This window comes from Homalodisca vitripennis, chromosome 5 (assembly GCF_021130785.1).
Source record: "Homalodisca vitripennis isolate AUS2020 chromosome 5, UT_GWSS_2.1, whole genome shotgun sequence".
Classification (NCBI taxonomy): domain Eukaryota; kingdom Metazoa; phylum Arthropoda; class Insecta; order Hemiptera; family Cicadellidae; genus Homalodisca; species Homalodisca vitripennis.
In genome coordinates this window covers 72,614,338-72,635,237 of record NC_060211.1, presented here as the reverse complement: position 1 = coordinate 72,635,237, position 20,900 = coordinate 72,614,338, and the positions used below count along the sequence as shown (strand labels likewise).

The following is a 20,900-nucleotide window of genomic DNA, read 5'->3' as shown; positions in this document are numbered from 1 at the left end:
GTAGCAAGCCTTGACAACTACCACTCACATGTTCTTAGGCACTCTTTGAATCTGTTTTGATCCTGGCATATCCTTGAAAGTTATGTCGATGTTGCAGGTGATCATGGGTGACCGGCCGGCGGCGGAGCGGGCGTGTAAGGACCCCAACCCCATCATCGATGGTAGGAAGGCCAACGTCAACCTGGCGATTCTGGGGGCGAAGCCTAGAGGAAATATACAACCAGGTCAGTTGCAGCAGTTTCGCCCTATACAGAGTTAGGAACAAGCTACATGTTTTCACTGTTTAAGAGTTTTAACTACACCCAAAACTCCTTCTGAGAGATTAATTAGTTTTTTAGTTAATTACCACCATTAGTACAGATCACAGATCTTTATCAATAAAATATTTGGAATTGATATCTCGTGTGAAATATTCATACACCTATTGAACAGTTCCAATTTCTGTATTGAATTCATCCTATCATCGAATTATAACATGGTAGAGATTCGAAAATGATGACTCATTTAAACAAGAATGGTAATATTGTAACCGCACTAATACCGTAACTTTTACTTTACGTAATTAATTGGTGCGTGACTACTTAATTGTTGTGAGCAATCGGAGCAACTGTTTTTTAAATTCATCCCCAAGTAAATATAGAATTATTTTTATAATTATGAGAGATGTCACATTTTGGAAATGGTAATGCATGCAGAATGCGATTAACATGTTGTCAATTTACTAAAAAATGTCAAACTTTATTTGAATTTTATGGTATTGAAAAAGTATACCTCAAAATGTTTTGGGTGTGAATTATTCGTTTTTGTAATATGAGACGAAATATAAAAGTGTAAACGTTTTAAGGTTTTACATGCTTTAATGGTATTAAATCTACCATGTAAATATATGGAATCTCTGGAATTTTTCGTATAAAGACATTGAATCTAACGAATTTACCATAGAACGATCGTAGAGTTCATAATATAAAAATATGAACTGAAATATATAAAGACAAGATAGATTTGAATGTCGGGTGTCACAAAGTGGGACGTGACAAACGAACTGTTCCAGGTCCGACTGGAGCCTACCAACCGACCGATATATTCCCCGGCACGCTCACTTCCCACGTCAATGCTTCAATTGTTACGGTTTTAACATACTCAAGGCCTGGCCGTATCCGAGGCTGCGCTGCATTTAAAAGCCGAGCTTTGTGTTGTTGGATGGTCAGGTTCATACTCAAGGCAGTAATTGTCGTTTGTAATTACGGAAGTGCTTCATGTTGTTCGAGGCATTAAAACAATCGTATGCCAATGATAAGCAACACTTTCCTTATATGCCTGTTTTGGGAGGTGTCACGGGCCTTTTTGTTTAATCTATAACCTGATGGGGTTAACTTATTTCAACCCTTTTTTCGGAATTTTCTCGCATGGGCCGAACTCATTTTGATCCTTCTTTCGGGCTCTACAGTGTCTTTTATCCCTTTTTCGAAGTATCTGTTATACATGGTTATGCTTAGTCAAATACAAATTAAATTTGTGATAATATTTTATATGTCCTGTTTCTAAAAATCTGCGTGCCACTTTTCGCGCAGCATAATTGTAAAAGAGTTCATTGGATTTTAGGAAATATTTTTGACCCATTTATGTATCTACACGGTCATGATTAACGGAACAAAATTTGGAGAAATGGTTACTTTTAGATCGTATACATTAAATCGTCTCTCTCAATTTCGACCTATCTAATCTAATCTATTAGGTTCTTTAGAATTATTGAGGAAAATGTTGGATTTTTATTATACTACTATGTTTAGAACAACGAAATTCAAATTTATGTGAGTAGGATCTAGTTCTTATTAACTCCCTTACGAACATTAATTTATAACATGGTTCTGGTCCTAGAATTGAGGTTTCCGGATTATTTTAGTTGATTTGATATTTGAGAGGTGGATTAGTTTATACAAATTGTACTAATTTATCCATCTAAAATTTAGTTTAAAGAGACATTTTCTGAAGAAACCAGTTAAACATAAAAATAAGGTGATTTCTGGAATGCTCAGTTTTGTGGATGGTTGAGAAGCACATATTGGAATCGTCTTCCTGTGACACAACGTCCGCTCAGACTCGGATTACAGAGTCCAGGAGGTGTCAAGTTACAGGAAACTGATCGATGCCCTATTGCCTCTAAACTGGGTTCCGGCTACTCTTCGTTATTCGAAAGACATTTTCAGTTCCGAATATGAGTTGAAACAAGGAAAGTTCTAGTGGAAAGTAGAGTAATTTGCTAGTAAACTTTTAGCTCACTTTTCCTTCCCTAAAAGGCACTATCAGTTTCCTGCAGCAAGCATTTTGTGGAAAATGTTAATTTAGGTTTTACTTTCCCTGCCTAGAGCCACTTTGTCCTTGTTTATTCGAATATTTAATTGGAATATGATATGAAAAGTAATTTTACACAGATAAAGGTGGGAAGCCCCCCATAAATAATTGATAACACTTGCTAAGAAACAATGAATGAAACTAGAACAAAGCTTGGGATTGCCAATGAAATGACTTTTTCACGGCATCTTGGATCGGAATTGCACGGAGAGGGTGAAGGGCCTTGTTATGTAAATCACGTCTGTACGGTAGCGCTGCAGGTGTACGCGGTGTAAGACAATTAGTCTGGCCCGAAGCAGGTATCCAGCACGTGCCGTAGCCCCACAGTGCCGCAGGCCCAGCGAGGTATCCGGTATCAGACATCTGACACCACCCTCCCACTACCACTCTTCTGATATCCGCTTCCGAGCCCTCGCCTCTTTCCTGTCCACCCCATCAGCTGATCCGGCCCACTCGAACAGCTGAGAGCTCATCAGCTGAGCTTCTTCTGGTTGTCTTCTGCTTCTCCCTCGACGGTTCGTTCTATCATCAGTTGATATCGGCAAATTCCCCGTGGGACTTGACTAGTTACTTTTAGTGATACAAATTTGGAATCATAAAATTCATCATCTGAAATTCAGCTTGTATTTCATTGGAATTAAAGAGAAATAAAATGGATGTCGAGACTCCAATTCTCATGAGAAACCCTTCCCTCTACAATAGCCTCAGAGTTGCTTTTAAGTTCTATTGACAGTGAAGAGTTCTTTCAAAAACAGATTACAAAGATTTGTCACTAGCCGTCTCAGGCCACACTGTGTGTACGCTGGACGTGAGCTTCCAGCAGTTGTCATCACGGCTCCAGCTCCAGCGCAACCCTGCATACCGATGAGGCAGTAACCCAACCTCCAGCGCCGAGACCGAACCGGCTCGGGAGCACGAACCGGGGAGACAAAGCGTGTCCCTGGTCCAGGATGATGCACTGCCCGGAAGTGGCCGTTCTCTAGCCCAGTTTAAGTGGTCGTTTCCGCCTGTGTCCTCATTGTACTCATCACATCTCATTTCACCGTAGCCTACTTGTCGCGGACCAATGTGGTAATGGTTTCATAACAGATGGTCGTGGAGTTGCCGATTTTTTAAAATTTTCCTTGAGATGTTTTCTTCGTATATAGGCTATACATGGATTTATGTTTGATCGTTCCACAATGTGATGCAATTTGGATTTTTGTGTCCTCCTTATCAGTTCAGTCATCACAGAGCAAATGTTGGATTTGGTCATTTCTTCCTGATGGTTTGTGTTTATTTGGGCATGGATGATAGTTCTGAGAGTTTACGAGCCTAAGGCAACATTGTAGAAGAATACGAGCCTAAGGCAATAAGGTAGAAGGGTACGAGTCTAAAGCAACGTGGTAGAAGAGTATTTGAAATTATAATTTGGACCATGGTCTTTTCGCATTCATCGTGATTTTAGATCTATTGACAGGTTTCCATTGGTGAAGTATGTCTTGATGATGTGATGCTTTAAATTGCTTGTTCCTGTAGCTGTTGCATTGCAGGCCACTGATTCTTTTAGGGGAATTTTTAAAGAGCTCAGCTTAGTGAGTGTAAAATAATGAACGTTGTTTGGGTTGCTGGCATTTGATTAAATTCCTTTTTACTATCTCATGCGTGCTATAATTCAGCATGTGATGAAGCAGCATAATCGGGCGTCGAAGAGGATTAGTGAAGCCTTTCTAAATTGAAAGTTTGATGGATTGGATAATTATATTTTGTTCGCGGCCGAAGCTAGTCCATCCTGCCGTTTCTGCAGGTAGGTTGATTATCAGCGCGATCACCACGACACATTGATTGCAGTGCATTAGTCCGACAATTACCGTCGTCGCGTGTGGCTAGCTATCTGTCCGTGCCGTGTGTGTGTCCCACTAATCGATGTGTCTACAAAATAAACCGCCTCCGCCAGTCGCATTGTCTCGTGCTCGTAATTTTTGTCCGTTCGGTTTATCTGCCCGCGACCCTCTGTTAAGCGGCTTAGTCGATGTTTGGCTTCACCCCCTTTCCTTGAACGTTTCGGGGAATCCGCTAAGTTCTTTACGAATCTTGCGCGCTAATATTTAAATATCGTGTATTGATCCGCAAAGCCGAAATGATGTTTTGCCGTTAAGCACGAACATGTCATAGGTTTCAACTAATATACACTCCTGAACAAAAGTTTCTCACCACAATCGTTTTTGTATTTAAAGTGTATTATAGATTTATCAAGAAATATTAATATGGGTTTTCTCTTATTTTGTACTGAAAAATAATTGACTAAGGCTTTTTAAATTCAAATATTAAAAACGCAACATATAGGGTAATTTAGTATAAATCCGGTCACAGACAAAGTAGCCACCTCTGCTTCTCGTTCATGGCTGTTGTAAGGTCATGACTGCTTGATGTATCACTCAAGGAAAAGCCCCCAAATTCAATACTGCGCTTTTTCAGCTATCGCGTGACGCGGTGCGACGAGGAAACCGCCCACCGAGAATTCGCGTCGTGTGAAAGAATGAGCTCATTGACTCATAAATACTGCCTAGCATGAATGGGGTATAAAGTAAATATCTTTACAAACTAAAGTTTTGTAGAGGTTTATTGGTTTCTTTTAATCGATCGCTTGGAACTGAGCCATGATATAGGTTTATTCGCATATTGATAGCAATGTGCTAAGTAATTTTTAAAATATCCCTATGAGTCCAAAAGGACATCTACCATTTTGATACTCCTTGAGGTAATAATTCCAAATTTATGAAGGCCTAAGAAATGTTCTAAAACTAAGTACCTAGTAGGTAATTGTTTGTAAGTGCCGGAGTTTTAACAAATTGGCTTATAAACTTAGCTGGCATTGTGGTCAACATAATAATACATTTTATGTTTTACTGACATCAATAAATAATGATCTGCGTGGAGGATATATTATATTATATTATATAAAAATCCATAGATTAAAATCACTAAAATTACTCTTCTTATAGTTAAAATAGTCCTACAAGCATATTCAGAGATATGCAATAACGTATGCCCAGATCATTTTTTATAATCCATCAGTTGCTCTAGAAGGAAACTACATATAGATCAGTGCCAGATCTAAAAACGAGTGAATCATATTTGGGACCTGGACTGACTTCCGGTTATCCACCGGAAATGATCCGCCATTTTGTTGGTGTGGATAGCAAGTATATTCTCAGACGTTTTTACGGTAAATATTTCAATAAAGCGATATGGTCATTAATAGCAACGCAGTTAAAATACTTCGTTTTTTATATTTCCCTCCATATCATTTCGGAAGGAGAGTACGTGAGAGTAGTGTTCTAAATTATTTATACATCTGTTATTCATGACATTGTTGGAACCTATTGACACAATGTTCCACTCTGTACTATTATAGGCTAGTCAGTTGTATAAAGTAGTAAAGTGTATTCTGTAATACAGACTGTACCTTTGCTTATTGAACAGTCTGCTGCATTCAATAGTATGGCTGCATTCAATAGTATGGCTGCATTCAATGGTTAAATCTGTAGCCGCTAAATACATTTTGTTTGCGCCCTATCTAACAGCAAACAATATACAGAGTAATTATACATAGAGAATATAATAATTATACATAGAGAATATAATAATTATACATAGAGAATATAATAATTATTTCAACACATGGATATTTACTACAAACTTACAGAATTTTAGACATACAGGAATATTTTATCCTTCCAAGACACGACAAGAACGTTACTTCATACCGTTCCTCCCGCACTCCTCATACAAACAAGTGCATTCGTATTAGACGCGGTAGACCTTGATTTTTTAAACTAACTTCAAGATAGGTCACTCTTTTTAGATTTTTTCACAATTTTGTCATCACACTTCAATAAATTGGTAAAGAAAATATAGAAGGTTACACTATTTGAACAAATTAAAACGTAAAAGCAGTGCGTGTAACAATAACATTGTGGTATACATGCCGCAAACTTCCCGTATTTCATCTTCGTCTATTTGCGACCACAAACAATGACTTCTTTATCTTTAATTATTTAAATTAATATTGTTTTTGTAAAAGAGAGGGTGATTGCTTCGATAAACTATTTATTGTTATGATTGATAATTTTCGAAATTTGCCAAAACTAGACCAAAGATCAATAAAATGTTACATTTCATGCAGTTTTGATCATGTGCCCATTTGACCATATGCCGTGGACAGAAAGCTTTGATCTGGTCGCACGCCAGTGTTTACAAGGCACGTATAAATATACAGTAACGGGAAAGTTTTCGTAGTACGGAGGGTGTCCTTTGTTCCCTGACCTAGCAGGTCAGTTTCAGGACAACATTCTCAACAAAGGACATCCTCTGTAGTAAACCAACGCCGCGCCGTCCTCTTCTTCTTCCTCCGACAATCGACGATGTACCGACACGTGCGACCATGTTCAGTACAGTACGTAGCCCACATCCAGTGCCCTGATGCTCTTCTCCGCTCTGCCGGATTTCCGCAACTATCGGAACTTCCGGAACCACCGGACACCTCCCCCCTCACCACCACCCCCGTCCTGCCCAGGTGCGCGATGATGATACATGCTCGTTCTCTCGCCCGGACCGGAAGTCGGAGGTTAAAACTTGTCATGATGGTTGATTACTGAATTATGACGAAGGCAATGTGAATTACCGCTAACATCCGCGGTACAGGCAGTTTTGTACGCTCCTACTCAGGTTTACTATATGGTACAATTGTGTATGATAAACTTTGTGCAGCTGTGAGATGATCCTAAAACAATTACCTGCGGAACAGTTTGCTCAAATCAAATTACCCTTTAGTTTTAAAGGTCTTTAGATCCAAAGAAGTACCATTTTAGAAGCATCCCAAATTTCCAAAAATGTTACTCTTTTCACTTAAGTTTAACTGTTACTATTTTGGCTACTCAGTTTCTCTTGACCGCAGTACGACACGAGCGAGACAATTTTGCTCCCGTAGGGTAAATTGTATACTCTTACTTGACACACGAAAGTTTGGGAGGTCGATTTTTATGAGTTAAGGTTGACAATGACGGTAAGAAAATTACTTTAAATTTGTCGTATTTTGATAAAATTTAACACCTAAACACCAAATGTTGTAATAATATCGTCAATTATCTTTTCGATGTCTAAATTCTGTGTTTATTATAAAATATTACAATACGGACTCCCCGCATCCAACAGTGAGATCTAGTGTTGATATCACGTTATATTTAGATAAGATTATGTTCTAAACAACGGCTATTTCTGGCTCCGGCTTAATGTGTTGGAGAATTCGTTAATAGTCTTTACATTTTACAAGTCACAATCGATTTGGTATTTACGAACAACGTAAACCTTCGTTCGACCTATTTTCATGTTTATGCTATGTGTAAAATATTTCAGTTGTAAATAAGACATAACCGATCTCAGAAATAGTATATTGTGTCAAGAACTGTAAATTACGGTTGACCACAGTTAAAGTGGTTAGTTATGTTAAGATCTGTAACGTTCTAAAAATAGTTGTCTAAACTTATCGTTTTGCCTGGGTCGTAGCGTAGTGTTTTGCACTTGCATTATAAAACTTATTTATTTCAAAGTTTCACAAGAAGGCGTTTTTATTTACCACTACACATAGTTTTAGCAAAGTTTTGTTTTAAATTAACCAAATAAATGAGTTTCGAAGTATTGTGATGAAGGCCAGACTCAATAACGATAGTATAACCCATTACTTATGTAAAGGTTCTTTAAAAAAACGAAGTTAAATGTGTATATAAGTTGACTATCAAACTATTAACTGTCCAGAATTATAGCTTTTTCAATCAGAAGACCAAAATTTGTAATGCTAAATGTAATGATAACAGTAAAAAAACAAATTAGATGGTAAGAGGATATAATGTTCCCAACATCTAGAAAAAAATATTTGGAAAAAAATAAAAATTATGTTAATTGACTCCAGCTAAGGCAAAAATGTATGACTTAATTGACTCGTTTCTCGGTTTGATCAGATTTTTATTTGGAAGCACCTTCTTCAAAGACAATTCAAACCTAATCACACTGTAGACCTAGTATTGAATTCCCTATAACCAGTAAATTACAGTTTCTAGGCCTAGCTGTGGGATCGCGCTGTGGAACTGGGATCCAGTGAGATTTAGGTTATGTCTTCTGAAATCTCATTAACTTTTATTCGGAATTTATTAGCTTTCTTCCTGTTTCTTAAAGGATTAGAAAGATCAAACGAGGTATATTTTGACCTGTCTTATCGCCCTTTCTCGTATTTAATCATACTAAACCTAGTTCAATATCCTTGGTCTGAATGTATTCACTCGCTATCTAGGTTTACAAGATCTAGAATCTTAAAATATCTTAGTCCTCACTTTTCTTGATATTTTAGTACATAAACCCTCTCGTCTGTCAACTACCCTGGGTCCATTGGGTTCCCTGGGTCCGCTGAATCCCGAGCAGTAACTCATGAGCGCAACCCTTTCATCGTCTTTTGTTTCAATTGTTTATATCCTTATATCATGTGAAAATTCTTCCCATCTCTGATCCTCTGTTTTTCTCAATATTAACATACCGTGAGCCTAGATCCGGCTTCTCTACGGTCTGGGATCATTTCAGTGTTCTCAATTCTGTTTAAAACACAAACTATCAGCCTTTTTAGGCGCGCTGGTGGTTTTATTATTTCTGAGTATCATCATTTCCGGAATGAATTTGTTCCTTCAATTATCGAATACTTTAGCTCTTTCTTACTTTTAGTGATAATTTTCGTTCCTCTTGTATATATGTGTATAAGATCAGATGAATAAGCCATTTTTATGTATAAAATCATCCAGAAATTGGGTAGGAATTGACTAGTCATTTCCTATTGTGTATTCAGCTATTACAGGTTATGTTTTTGGGAAAAAAACTACTCTAAAGTTGTATCTCGATATTTTCACCTGCCATTCCTAATCTATCTGGACAAAACTACTATAATTTTATAGTCTTGTACGCCATTGTTGGAAATAGACGTCATCATTCACGACATGCTGAGTGTGAAATTGAGGTTATGTTTGTTTACCTGCTGACAATCAAATTTGCACTTGTTTGGAATCCATGTTATATATAAACAACTATATGATTTCATGTCACTGGGCAGCTATTTAATAAACCTAACTTTTACTAAATTTCGAAAACAAGGCAATACAGATTTCCGGTTGCATTAATTCTGTACATTAAGATGTTTCCTATTTTTTCAAGGCTTGTAGATTTATCTGGTTTGGAAATCAAATACACTTTTTACTGTGAGGAGAGAGAAACAATATATTTCCACGTGTATTTTATTCTTATACGCTTGCATAACATCTATAGTGGAATGACCACACCAAAGTTAGCGGTAGCAGTATTATAAGTGTACAGCGCTCTCTACAGCCGGGCCGGGCGTCTGTCGCGGGGCTTCTCGGCAATTGTACTGCTTCTCTCCCGCTGCCACTGGCTGTTGTAAACCGCCCCTAGATTACCTCGGCCCAGGGAACATCGACCCCGTACGTCTACTTCTAGCTCCTGTATATTCAGCTCCGGGCTTTGTTGATTGAACTATGGATTGTTCAGATGTCAGCGAGGAATCGCTTATTGTCCGCGCTACACACTGCGCGGTGTTCCTAACCCCTGTAAAAACTAGGAGTCAATATGATCCTAGGTTTGTATCCCCACTGGTTCAACTTAGTTATGTTGTTGCATCATGTTGTTTTCTATGAACATACTGGTCTTTAGAAGCCTTAGTAGGAGCCAATGGCACAGTGTAGCGGTTAAAAACGGTTATCGCAAGATAACCGGATCAAGCAACATCGAGATGGCTGCTGCTTGCTTGGATGGTGACCGCTGAGCGATCCTGTTCTTGTAAGCAGCTCGTCTGCCCGGCCTTTGTGGCGGTGGTTCGGAAGTCACCTTTAAGCCGTTAGTCCCCAGGTTAAGTGTTAGAGAGGGCTTTTTAGCCCTAACTTCGCCTGGTAAAATAAGACATCTTTACATCTTTATTTTACTTTAGGAGTAAAACCTGCATACCAATATCATTAAGCGCGGTTGACAATCAATTTCTCTCCTAGATGAAATTCCTCAATGGATTTTACAAACAAGTAAGGTGCTTGCGTATATAATACAAATTGGCTTTCAGCTCAAGAACATTTTTTGGTATAGCGGAAAAGTAATGAATTTAGAATTATCAATAAGTTATAATGTGCATCTGATACATAGTAACTCGTAGTAACCTACCTATTCCAGGACGGGTTTTGGTAAATGAAGTAAACTTTTAGGAGGAAAAATACACAACATAAAAGATTACTTACTATTAACCCGAAATTCTGAAGTGGTATGGAACATTTGTCGAATTTGGTATTTTGGAGATTTTACAAAGCTTATCTGTAATGTAGAAATTGAGCCTAAAGGTTAAATCCTTTTCTCAATGGAACTCTAATAAATCAAGCGATAATAACAATTTGAGGAATCATGATGTGATCTTTGATCTTAAAAGTAACAACTAGTTGACCTATATTTATGTAATTGAGCCTGGGAAAAAATCTGCATTTAGAATGTACGCTTCCAAAGAGATGGATCATTTTAACATCAATAAACTTAGAATGCTCTTAAATTGATTAATTTTTTTATAGCCATTCATGATTTTTCAATATGTGCTTCATAATCACAATTTCTCAAACTGTCCGTTTTCATAAATGTAATCTTTATTGGTTAATTTATTAATCGTAATCTATTAATTACATCAAACTAAACAGTTTTAAAATTATTAGACACATTTCGTGCAAGCACGTTTTTAAATATAATTTTATTGACTATTTAAAAGAATTTTTTATTAGAATTTCACTTTCACTCATGGAGGAGTTCCACACTAGGTGTCCATTAGCGCGGGAGTGGATGGCGAGATGTCGATGAGATAGGCACGATATGCGGGATGGGGATCTATTGTCGCGTTCCCGTGTGACAGGCACTATCGGCGATAGCTGTGGGATACTGATAAGCTGATAGTAATGATAAGAGAACGAGCGCATGGCGTGCCACCGAGCTGCCCACCTACCTGTTACACTTCCTACCATTATGCTCATTTCCGCACGATACTACTGTCTTGATTAATGGTGGCGTTTTTATTGTGATTTAGGAGGGCCATTTGGTATCTCATTGATTGTTCGCTTCACCGTCGCGTCGTGCCGCTGTCGGTGATTGTTCTCTTGTGTTTTCCATCTGGCTTTATGTGCTCAGGGATCCGTATTTACGCGTAGTGCTACTTCAATGTAATATTGTATTGTAAATTGCATTTTCTAATAATTTACCCATGTATCTACATTACACACTTATTTCTTTTGGTAATAAAGTCGAATTATTATTCTCATTCGGGTTTTTGTTTTGTTTTAAACAATGTAAAATTTAAAGTTCTATTAGTTCCAAATAAAATACGTTTTTAATTATCTTTCATATAGCAAATCGAAAAATCCATAAAGTAATATTGGTAATTATTCAAGGTGAATGTGGAGTTAAGCTCCAGTTCACCTTCAAATATATCAAAGTAAATACTGTGTTGTTAATTGCAGTTTCTATTAATTTACCCATGCATCTCACTATACACTTATTCCTTTTGCTAGTAAAAAGTAGTACAAATTATGTAAAAAATTAAAGTTATATTAATTAAAATAAAATACATTTTGAACTATCTTTCATATATGAAATCGAGAACCCATTAAATAAATATTGGTAATAGTATGGATTATTCAAGGTGAATGTGAAGTTAACCTGTCACCTTCTTTTTAGTCCAACGTCTGATATCTGTCACTGTCACAGACTTAACTCCTGAAATCTGAAATCATGTTCGTTTGAAGAGATCCACAAAAAAGTCGGCGACGGAGAAGCTCACAACGAACCCTTTCAATAGTTTTGATATCAGGCAGACTACAAAATTTAGGGTAGTCTAGGGAAGAATGTGAACTGGAGTTAAACTCGATATTCACATTAAATCAACCCTTCTCGTCATAGCAAAGTTAATTATTAGAGCATTTTGTAGGTGTACTATTTCCTTGTTTTATCTCAGTAATTGTACAGTCGAAAAGATTTTATCAGTAAATGTTGACCACAAGAACTGGTACTCTTAGCTGCCTAAGATTCAATTAAAGCGCTATAAATTATAATTGGTGTGTTGCCAATTCGGCCACACATTTTATAAAACTAGTATACGTTTTTTGTCATCAACTATTTAATTTTAAGATTACTATAACATGTTGTAACGTCACTATACAAAAGTACTAATTCCCGACTCAGATGTGCAGCTGCATAAGTAATTTGTCTAACGCAATATCGTATGTGTATATAATACATAAATGTAAAATAGTTTTGATATAAAATCATTCTCCGAATACCCTTTAAAAAATAAATAATTAAATTCATTCGGTTTTGGTTAAATATATTATGTACAATAGCAAAAATTACAAATAAATTGCACAATGTTGTAAATATTTTCGATCTGTATTTCCCAGTAACCTACAATTCTCGTGTTCAAGAAGAGCACTAAATTCGCGGAACTTAATTCCTCTCCTCTTGGGAACTTCATTTACATCCAGTCCGCATCTATTACGTGCATTTCCAGGGTTTTAATTTGTCGGGTCTGCACCCCTGACATCTCATCTGCGGCCTGCCTCAGGCCTAACTAATGACCTCCAGATATGAGGTTGTCACTCAATTTGGTTTTCCACCGCTTTCAAGTGAAGGCTTTCTTTTCTACTCGGAGCTGGCAAGTGTTTATGTCTTCAAATGTACACAATCGCATATCAAATATCAATTCACAATTCGAATATCTTAATATGTATTAATTATAATTAATAAACGCGAAAAGCCTATGTTACATTAAGGTGTGCAGGTTGGGTTTGTTTTAAAAGGCAGAATCATATCCCCTTAAATCTCTGGAGACTGACAAATATAAAATAACTTTGGCCACTCCACCATTTTATTGATGTTTACAAACAAACACCAATTGCACCACCAGCTCGATTATAGCTGAGCCGTTCTGACTTAACCTCCGGAGATAGCTTTATATGGCAACACTTCAAACATGCCAGTCGGACCCTTTCCTCTTACTCCACCAAATCTACATCTATTTCCTTCTTGCTAAGTCCTGAATGTACCACTGTATTTGTAACTCCGCAATTATACCTTCATCTTCCACACAGGAGAAGAATGTAGCCTTAGAGGCGAAGTTGGAATTTTTACTTTTTTGTCAAAAGGTGTATGTTGAAAAACCTGTGTTCTACAAATTTTCCATACTCCCAAATAAATGATTTATCAAAGTATTAGATTAGATCGATTTCTGGTATGATATCGCCCCCTAGTGGTTGCTACAATCTATGAGATGCCCTGCTTTTACAGATGAATGTACATTTTGTCTATCTTTATTTTCATGGAGCAAGTACCAGTACTTTTAAAGAACATGTGTGGTTTGCAATTGCAACAAGGAAGGGTGTGAATGTGAAAGAATACTAACATACCGTGTCGGTGATTTCTTTTCAATACATTCGCAGAATTTTTAGTGATAATTCGTGATTTCGTAAGTAGTAGGGGCAATATAGAGAAGAGCTATATAGCAGATCTGCATGAAGATTGTAGGGGAGGGTATACTACAGCATGCCCGCATAGTGCTTAGACCAGTTTCAATCGTGAGTTCCGCTGGTCAGCAACGCATTGCCATCGTCCATGCGGGTATGTCTCCTCCACCTGTCTGGTCACCTCACCACCCCTGGGGGTTTACTTCTTTTATTAATGAACTTTCATCCATTGCTAAAATTTAAATCCTGATTAAACATTCAAGTTAAGGTTCACAAAACTACAATTTTAGATCAACCTAAATTTGATGGTGCAATGAATTATTTATCATTGCACATGGCATTTTTTAGAAAATTTTACATAGATTTGGATCATAACAAATAATTAGAAATTAAACATGACACCTACCGACACTAAATACGAATTTAAAACTCGCACTACTGCTGTTTTTGGAGGGATAACTCGATAAAATCAAGTCAACAGTTCCTAAGAACACAAAAAAACTATTATCGAGTGTGTATCGTTGAATAAAAATCTATTGTATAAATTTCTTAACTTTGGTGTTTCAATTTGATCTGTCATTAAATGCCGTTTTATGTATTATTATTAGACCTTTTCAGGCCCTTTTGGCAAGGTCTAAAGAAGATATTTCAGCACGATTTTGATCTATAGCGTTTTTAGCTTATTAAAATCAAAGTGTCTTCACGAACTATCAGTAACGAAAAGAAATAGAATGCTAAATCCTTTTCGGCGGAGACCTTTATTCTGGGTATAAGTTCACAGCGGGTAGCTTTATTCTGGGTATAAGTTCACAGCGGGTAGCTAGAAATCTACAAATTTAAACTTTTGAAATGGGAGAATTCTAAATGAGCGACGTAGTAATGAATATCCCTTCTCTTCAGAACTGGACTACAAGAGGACACGGATCACGTCCAAGCTTGTGATGAAGTTGATGGCCATTTATCGACGGAAACCCGTGGCAATTTGTAAATCCTGAGAGGATTGTGCCGGAGCATTGTGATCGTGAGGCGGGCGGGAGGTGAGCAGATGTGCTGTGCCCACTACTCGCCTAGCGCACACATGGCGTCCAAGCGCCGCGTGAGGGACTGTGAGTGTGAGTGTTGGTTCTACAATGCTGCGCGTGGCTCGCTCCGTCACGCGCTCCTCTCTTTGTTGTCGGCAGATATATTGCACTGTTACTGCCGCCCCTGCATTATACTGCAAGTGTGTAGTGTGTGTGCTGAAACTGGGTCGTCAAACGCCCGATTGGGGGAATATATATTCTTCCATAAATATTCTTTATGTGAGAGTCCACATTTCCAAGCAATATTTATTTACATAGCAATAACAGAATACAAGTTTTTATCACAAAGCTGCTTATCTGAATGTAGAGGACTCCTCAGACCACTCGTCTCATATGTCTATCGGTTAAAATGTCTAACGGATTCCTCTCTATAAATTGACCCAAAGAATGTTTTTAAAAGTAATTTGAACACTGTAAAAATACAGGGTCTCTTAAAAACAGTGAAAACGTACCTTTTTTAAATATTTTATTTGTTTGGGCTCATAATGTACATTTTAGACATCTTAGAAGGGCGGCAACAGCGTTGGGTAACAAATGTGTCTTAAAGTTCTGCTTCCTCGGCAGATTCAATGTAAAAGCTGAAACTTTAAACCATATTTCTTGCGTATTCACATTATATTACTGCATTATTAACGTAGGAATTGTTTGTTTTAAATTGCATGAATGAATGAGAGAGTCTATGACGTAGACTACGATCCTCTAATGCCCTTGTCCATACATACTCTGAGTGTCTTAAAAGTAGTTGGTAATATTCTGTGCATTACAATTTTTTATAAACATTTACACTTTGCAACCTAATATTATATTGACTCAATATTTATATTGAGTAAAGTATTTATGATTGATCAAAAAGTAATCGTTTTGCTAATCGATGCAAGTTTCAAATGGTAATAAATACGACAATATCAAATTTTCAGAGTTTAATAAAAGCTGTAAATAGCTTTTTCAATGAGCTGTATAGGAATAATATGAATAATTAATTCACTGGTGGCCTTTACCTCATAATCACCAACTTGACAGAAGCATACTTGTACTAGTCGTATAATTTCAGTTATTTTCTCAGCCTCTTCATTTAGGCGCGTTTAATATGATAGGCGTATATTAAGTTCCTTATAAATACTAACTTTGGAAATTGGACATAAAAATCAATGTAGCGGGTGGGGAATAATATACAAGCATAGCAAAGTAAAGAGTTAACAAATTATACATTGTAGAAATTGAATAACACATTTTTTTAATTAGAATTTTATAATATTATAGACATCTTTTATAACCAGATATTCTTGTTTTTAACTTATAGAAAATTTAAACATCAGTTAGTAATTGAGTGAGTTTGTATTTATATAAAATTACTCGGATGTTTACGCCTTGAGTATGATTTAGAGCTGCAAAGATGCACAGTTTATAGTAATTGATCGATTCCCTTCCCCCCTCCCCGCTGATGCAGACGTGTTTACCAATGTGTACGATTGTTGTTTTGTGGTGAGGTGCACTTAGCACTTCCGCAGTGGTTTAGTTCCCCGTATGTTTGTGTCAAGAAATAGAAGCCCTCCCTGGAAGCAAAGAGAGGTCGAACAGCAGTACAATAATAATCTTAGCACTCATGCTTGGCAGATCATTCATTGTAGGTGCATCTCTGCCTTGACCCCTGACCACAAGTCAATCAAAGTTATCCTGGAAGCCAAGAGAGGTTGAACATCAGTGCAATAAAACTCTTAGTACTTATGCTCGGCAAACCATTGTCCTTAACCCCTGCCCACAAGTGAATCACAACTCCACCTCCATCTATAACTTGAAGAGCTTTGCCTTTTAACTCCTACTGTTGTTTGCTTTACCTATAACTGTTGGTAAGTTACTCACTAGTACAGAATGAAATTGTCAATCATGGAATTGATCGATGTCTTGCAACCATAATAATATCGACTATTACTCAATCGTTCCTGTAGAGAGGACAATAATTCGATACGAAATGGTTCGAATGAAAGTTATCGATACTTGTTTGTAATCGATTGTAGCATTGTATTTGAGGTAAGGTGACAACAGTACGACGTACTGACGACCGGGTGGTTTATTTTGGACCGGCCGCTGGGCACGAGTCCCCGGCCTGGCGCGAGGCCGAACTCCGTCTATTTCCAAACGGACGACACCGCACTCAATGTTGGCCCGAAATAATTGTCCCCTCCCCCCGCCCTTCTGCACCCTTATACGGCGGTGCCTTGAGTTACCAGGACCTCGCGCGACGCGTCGCGGGCATCGCTTTATTATTATTACGGCCTCAGTTATATTAATGATGCAAACTGCAACTACAACTCCCGCCTTGGTGTGACCTCAGTTCTTGTTGAAGAATTATATAGTTTACGTCTGATAAACAGTTGGTGTTTTGCGCACCCTTTCCACTTAAGTTTATAAACACCCAAAGGCCGTTAACCTTATGATTTCTCGATGAAGAAATGTGGGAAATAAGTTGTCCCAGATCTTACCTTTCCAATTTAAAAATAATATTTCAGTGACTATACGTCAGCGTAGTGTTTTCTTATCTCAGTAATTTACTCACTGCGGTGTAGTACTGTAACATCTCGTTGATTTTTCGTAGTGGTGTAGCGTTGTAGTATCTCAGAGATAATCACTCTCGGTTTAGCGCTGTAGTATCACAGTATCAGTTAATGATAAGGCACTTGTAGGGTAATGCAATGATACACATTTAATGCTATATTACTTCAGCGATGTATCACTCACGGTGTAGAGGTGCAACATCTCAGCGATTGGTCTCATGCGGAGTAGCGCTGTAATATCGTAGTGATTAATAACTCGCGTAGTAGCGCTGTAATATCGTAGTGATTAATAACTCGCGGAGTAGCGCTGTAATATCCCAATGATTAATAACCCATGGGGTAGAACTGTAATATCTCAGTGATTAATAACTCGCGGAGTAGCGGTGTAATATATCAGCGATTAAACGCGCGACGTAGACCTACAATATCTCAGTAATTAATAACTCGCGAGGTAGCGCTGTAATATCTAAGTGATTAATCACACTCTGGGTAGCGGTGTTATATTTCAGTGATTGATCTCACGCGGAGTAGCGCTGTAATATCCCACTGATTAATAACTCGTGGGTGGCGCTGTAATATCTCAGTGATTAATAACTCGCGGAGTATCACTGTAATATCCCAATGATTAATAACCCATGGGGTAGAACTGTAATATCTCAGTGATTAATAACTCGTGGGGTAGCGCTGTAATATTTCAGTGATTAATAACTCGCGGAGTAGCGGTGTAATATTTCAGCGATTAAACGCGCGACGTAGACCTATAATATCTCAGTAATTAATAACTCGCGAGGTAGCGCTGTAATATCTAAGTGATTAATCACACTCTGGGTAGCGGTGTTATATTTCAGTGATTGATCTCACGCGGAGTAGCGCTGTAATATCCCACTGATTAATAACTCGCGGGTGGCGCTGTAATATCTCAGTGATTAATAACTCAGGAATAGATGTGTATTACCTCGGTGAATAATCAGTCACAGTGTAGATATGTGTGATATGTAAGTTATTACTTTGTGCTCGTGTCTTAATGTTGTAATATTGCCATACGATCTCAGTAAGTATCATCACGAAGTAGCGCTAAAGTATTTTAGTGGTTATTACTCGCAGCGTGGAATATTGCAGCTACTCAAAAGCCAAGTAATTGGAAATTTGTAATGTAGTTTTTTATCGCTGCTACATACCCACACCTCCTTCTGGGTAAAAAAGAACTAGAAAGGTTGGGTATGTCCGAGATGGCTAGGGAGACATCACTGGGGTTCTGGATAGGGTAACACTAATCGTTACTTCCAGACAAACACAAGTGACTGTTGGACTACACAGGTCACTGTAACCTATTCTATACATTTGTTATCGTGTACAAAGTTACTGATTAATTATTTATCATACCAAACATTTCTGATGATCTCGGAGCAAATGTTCATTGTTCTGTTTGTTGCAGGTTTCCCGTTCCCAGGAATAAGGACCACTTACCCGACAGTGCTACCTAGTCAGTACGGGTAAGTCACCAACTTTACCCGCAAGTACACTGAAACACAGGGGATTCGAGTATTTTTGGGATTAGGGAATCATTAAAAATCCACAAACAAACTCATTATAATGAAGGCAATTAAGTATTTGCTATATGATACTCAATGAAAATACAAAGATATAGACACGTATTTTAATTAGAAAAACAGGCTTTACATTTCATTTGTTATAATGATTTATTAAACAGTAAAACATCTAACGTTTAGTAAGGGTTTTCCAAAAAGTTCAAAACTATAAAAGCAAATCATTTAGCCTGTCTTAAATCGAAGTTTGTAACTGTTGCAAAAACTGCAAAACTTTAAATGATCCATAAAAATTTCTTAGAATCGTACACAAATATTGCATCAACCAGACCGTTAGGTGCATGCTCAAAGGTCAAAATTCTCAGTGAAAATAGGCTAAATCTAGCGTAGCCATGATTATATTGGAAGAAGGACTGCATGTAGTCCTGGGTTATGTAATGTACATAGTTGATGACATCTATGTTTCCCTTAGCTCGCTGGCCGTGGGGTCCAAGGAACCATGCTGAGGAGCCGCAATGTACGCTGTAACCAGTATTATGTTGGTGTGCGTGTGTGTGTGCGTTTGTTTGCAGTTTGCGCGCCACCTGTGTGCACGTTTGCAGTGGAACTATATCGGTATTGGTTGGGTTTGGTTGTTCTTACATATCTGTATAGAGGACTCACTCGCAGGTTGCCTCTCCTTGCCAACGTTTCCTTTTAGGTTATGTTTTGTGGCGGTAGCTTACGTCATCACTCGTCACCGTTAGGCTCAAAACTACTGGTTATTGATAGGTTATACAGGGTGTTACTGAACTTACTTGCTTTTGGAGGTAATAGCGTCCTGTTATAGTCAATAAACATCCTCCTTCTTCTCGTTAGATCATCCTTCTACCTCCGAACGCAAGAATGCTAAACTATTCACTCCGCAAAGTGAAAACTAGTAAAATAATTAATTTATATTCACCCTATTAGCACGATATTTACCCTATATTGCCACCAAAGGATTTCCACAAACTCTTGAAAGGTTTATTTGTCCACAACGTAATTTTGCACACACTCCCGGATACAGTGTTAAGAATGTTACATTGATTAGTTTGGCAATTATAGATTAAAATCTAATTTTGGGTCCTGGAATGTCGAAATGTATGTGAAAAGAGCATTCGCGGTTCCATTGGAATAAGGTGAGAATAATGATTCCGTATACTACGTTCCCGAAAGTTATACGAGAAACACCCCTTTTTTAAAACACGTTGGAAAGTAGATCAGTATTACAACTATATTAAATATAGGTCACATTTATGTGCATAAAATACATCAGTGGAATTACCTGTCCTCCTAATGCTCCCAAACAAAACCCCCGCAAAATTATCTCCCCCAAAATGAAAGATTTTGTAGTGGTTGAATATCTCTGGAGCAATCTCTATTGCGTTCCAAGGAAAATACAAATTATTTATGTGTCAATCTTTCTAATCTTAACACCCATTTTATTTATACACACATGTACAAATGGCGACCATCTTTAAAACCTATTACTGTCTTATTTATTTACAATTGTACTGTCTCGTTTTAGACTTACACCTTTTCTACAGACATTTAGACATAAAACTACTGACATATTTATACAAACTTAGAAAAATGCCAATACGGGTTTTTGAGCAGATTAGAAAGTATTTCTAGCTTTCTTACGGACGTCACTGCTGCTGTCCCACACTGGTATCGACGAACGAAAAACATCTCTGGATGCCTACAACGTAACAAAATAAAATAATTCTAGAGCATTTGATCACAAATAACTAAATGAGCTTAGCTATCAAATTA

At 37.6% G+C, this 20,900-nt stretch overlaps 1 protein-coding gene across 1 annotated transcript in view; it reads left to right on the top strand.

The window, feature by feature from the left end:
* LOC124362350 (RNA-binding protein 24-B-like) overlaps positions 1–20,900 on the top strand; it is an 86,288-nt gene that overhangs the window by 36,018 nt on the left and 29,370 nt on the right. Inside the window, exons 2-3 of the mRNA XM_046816782.1 lie at positions 98–224; positions 18,992–19,049. Of these exons, the coding sequence (XP_046672738.1) occupies positions 98–224; positions 18,992–19,049 (185 nt within the window). The remainder of the gene's footprint in view (positions 1–97; positions 225–18,991; positions 19,050–20,900) is intronic.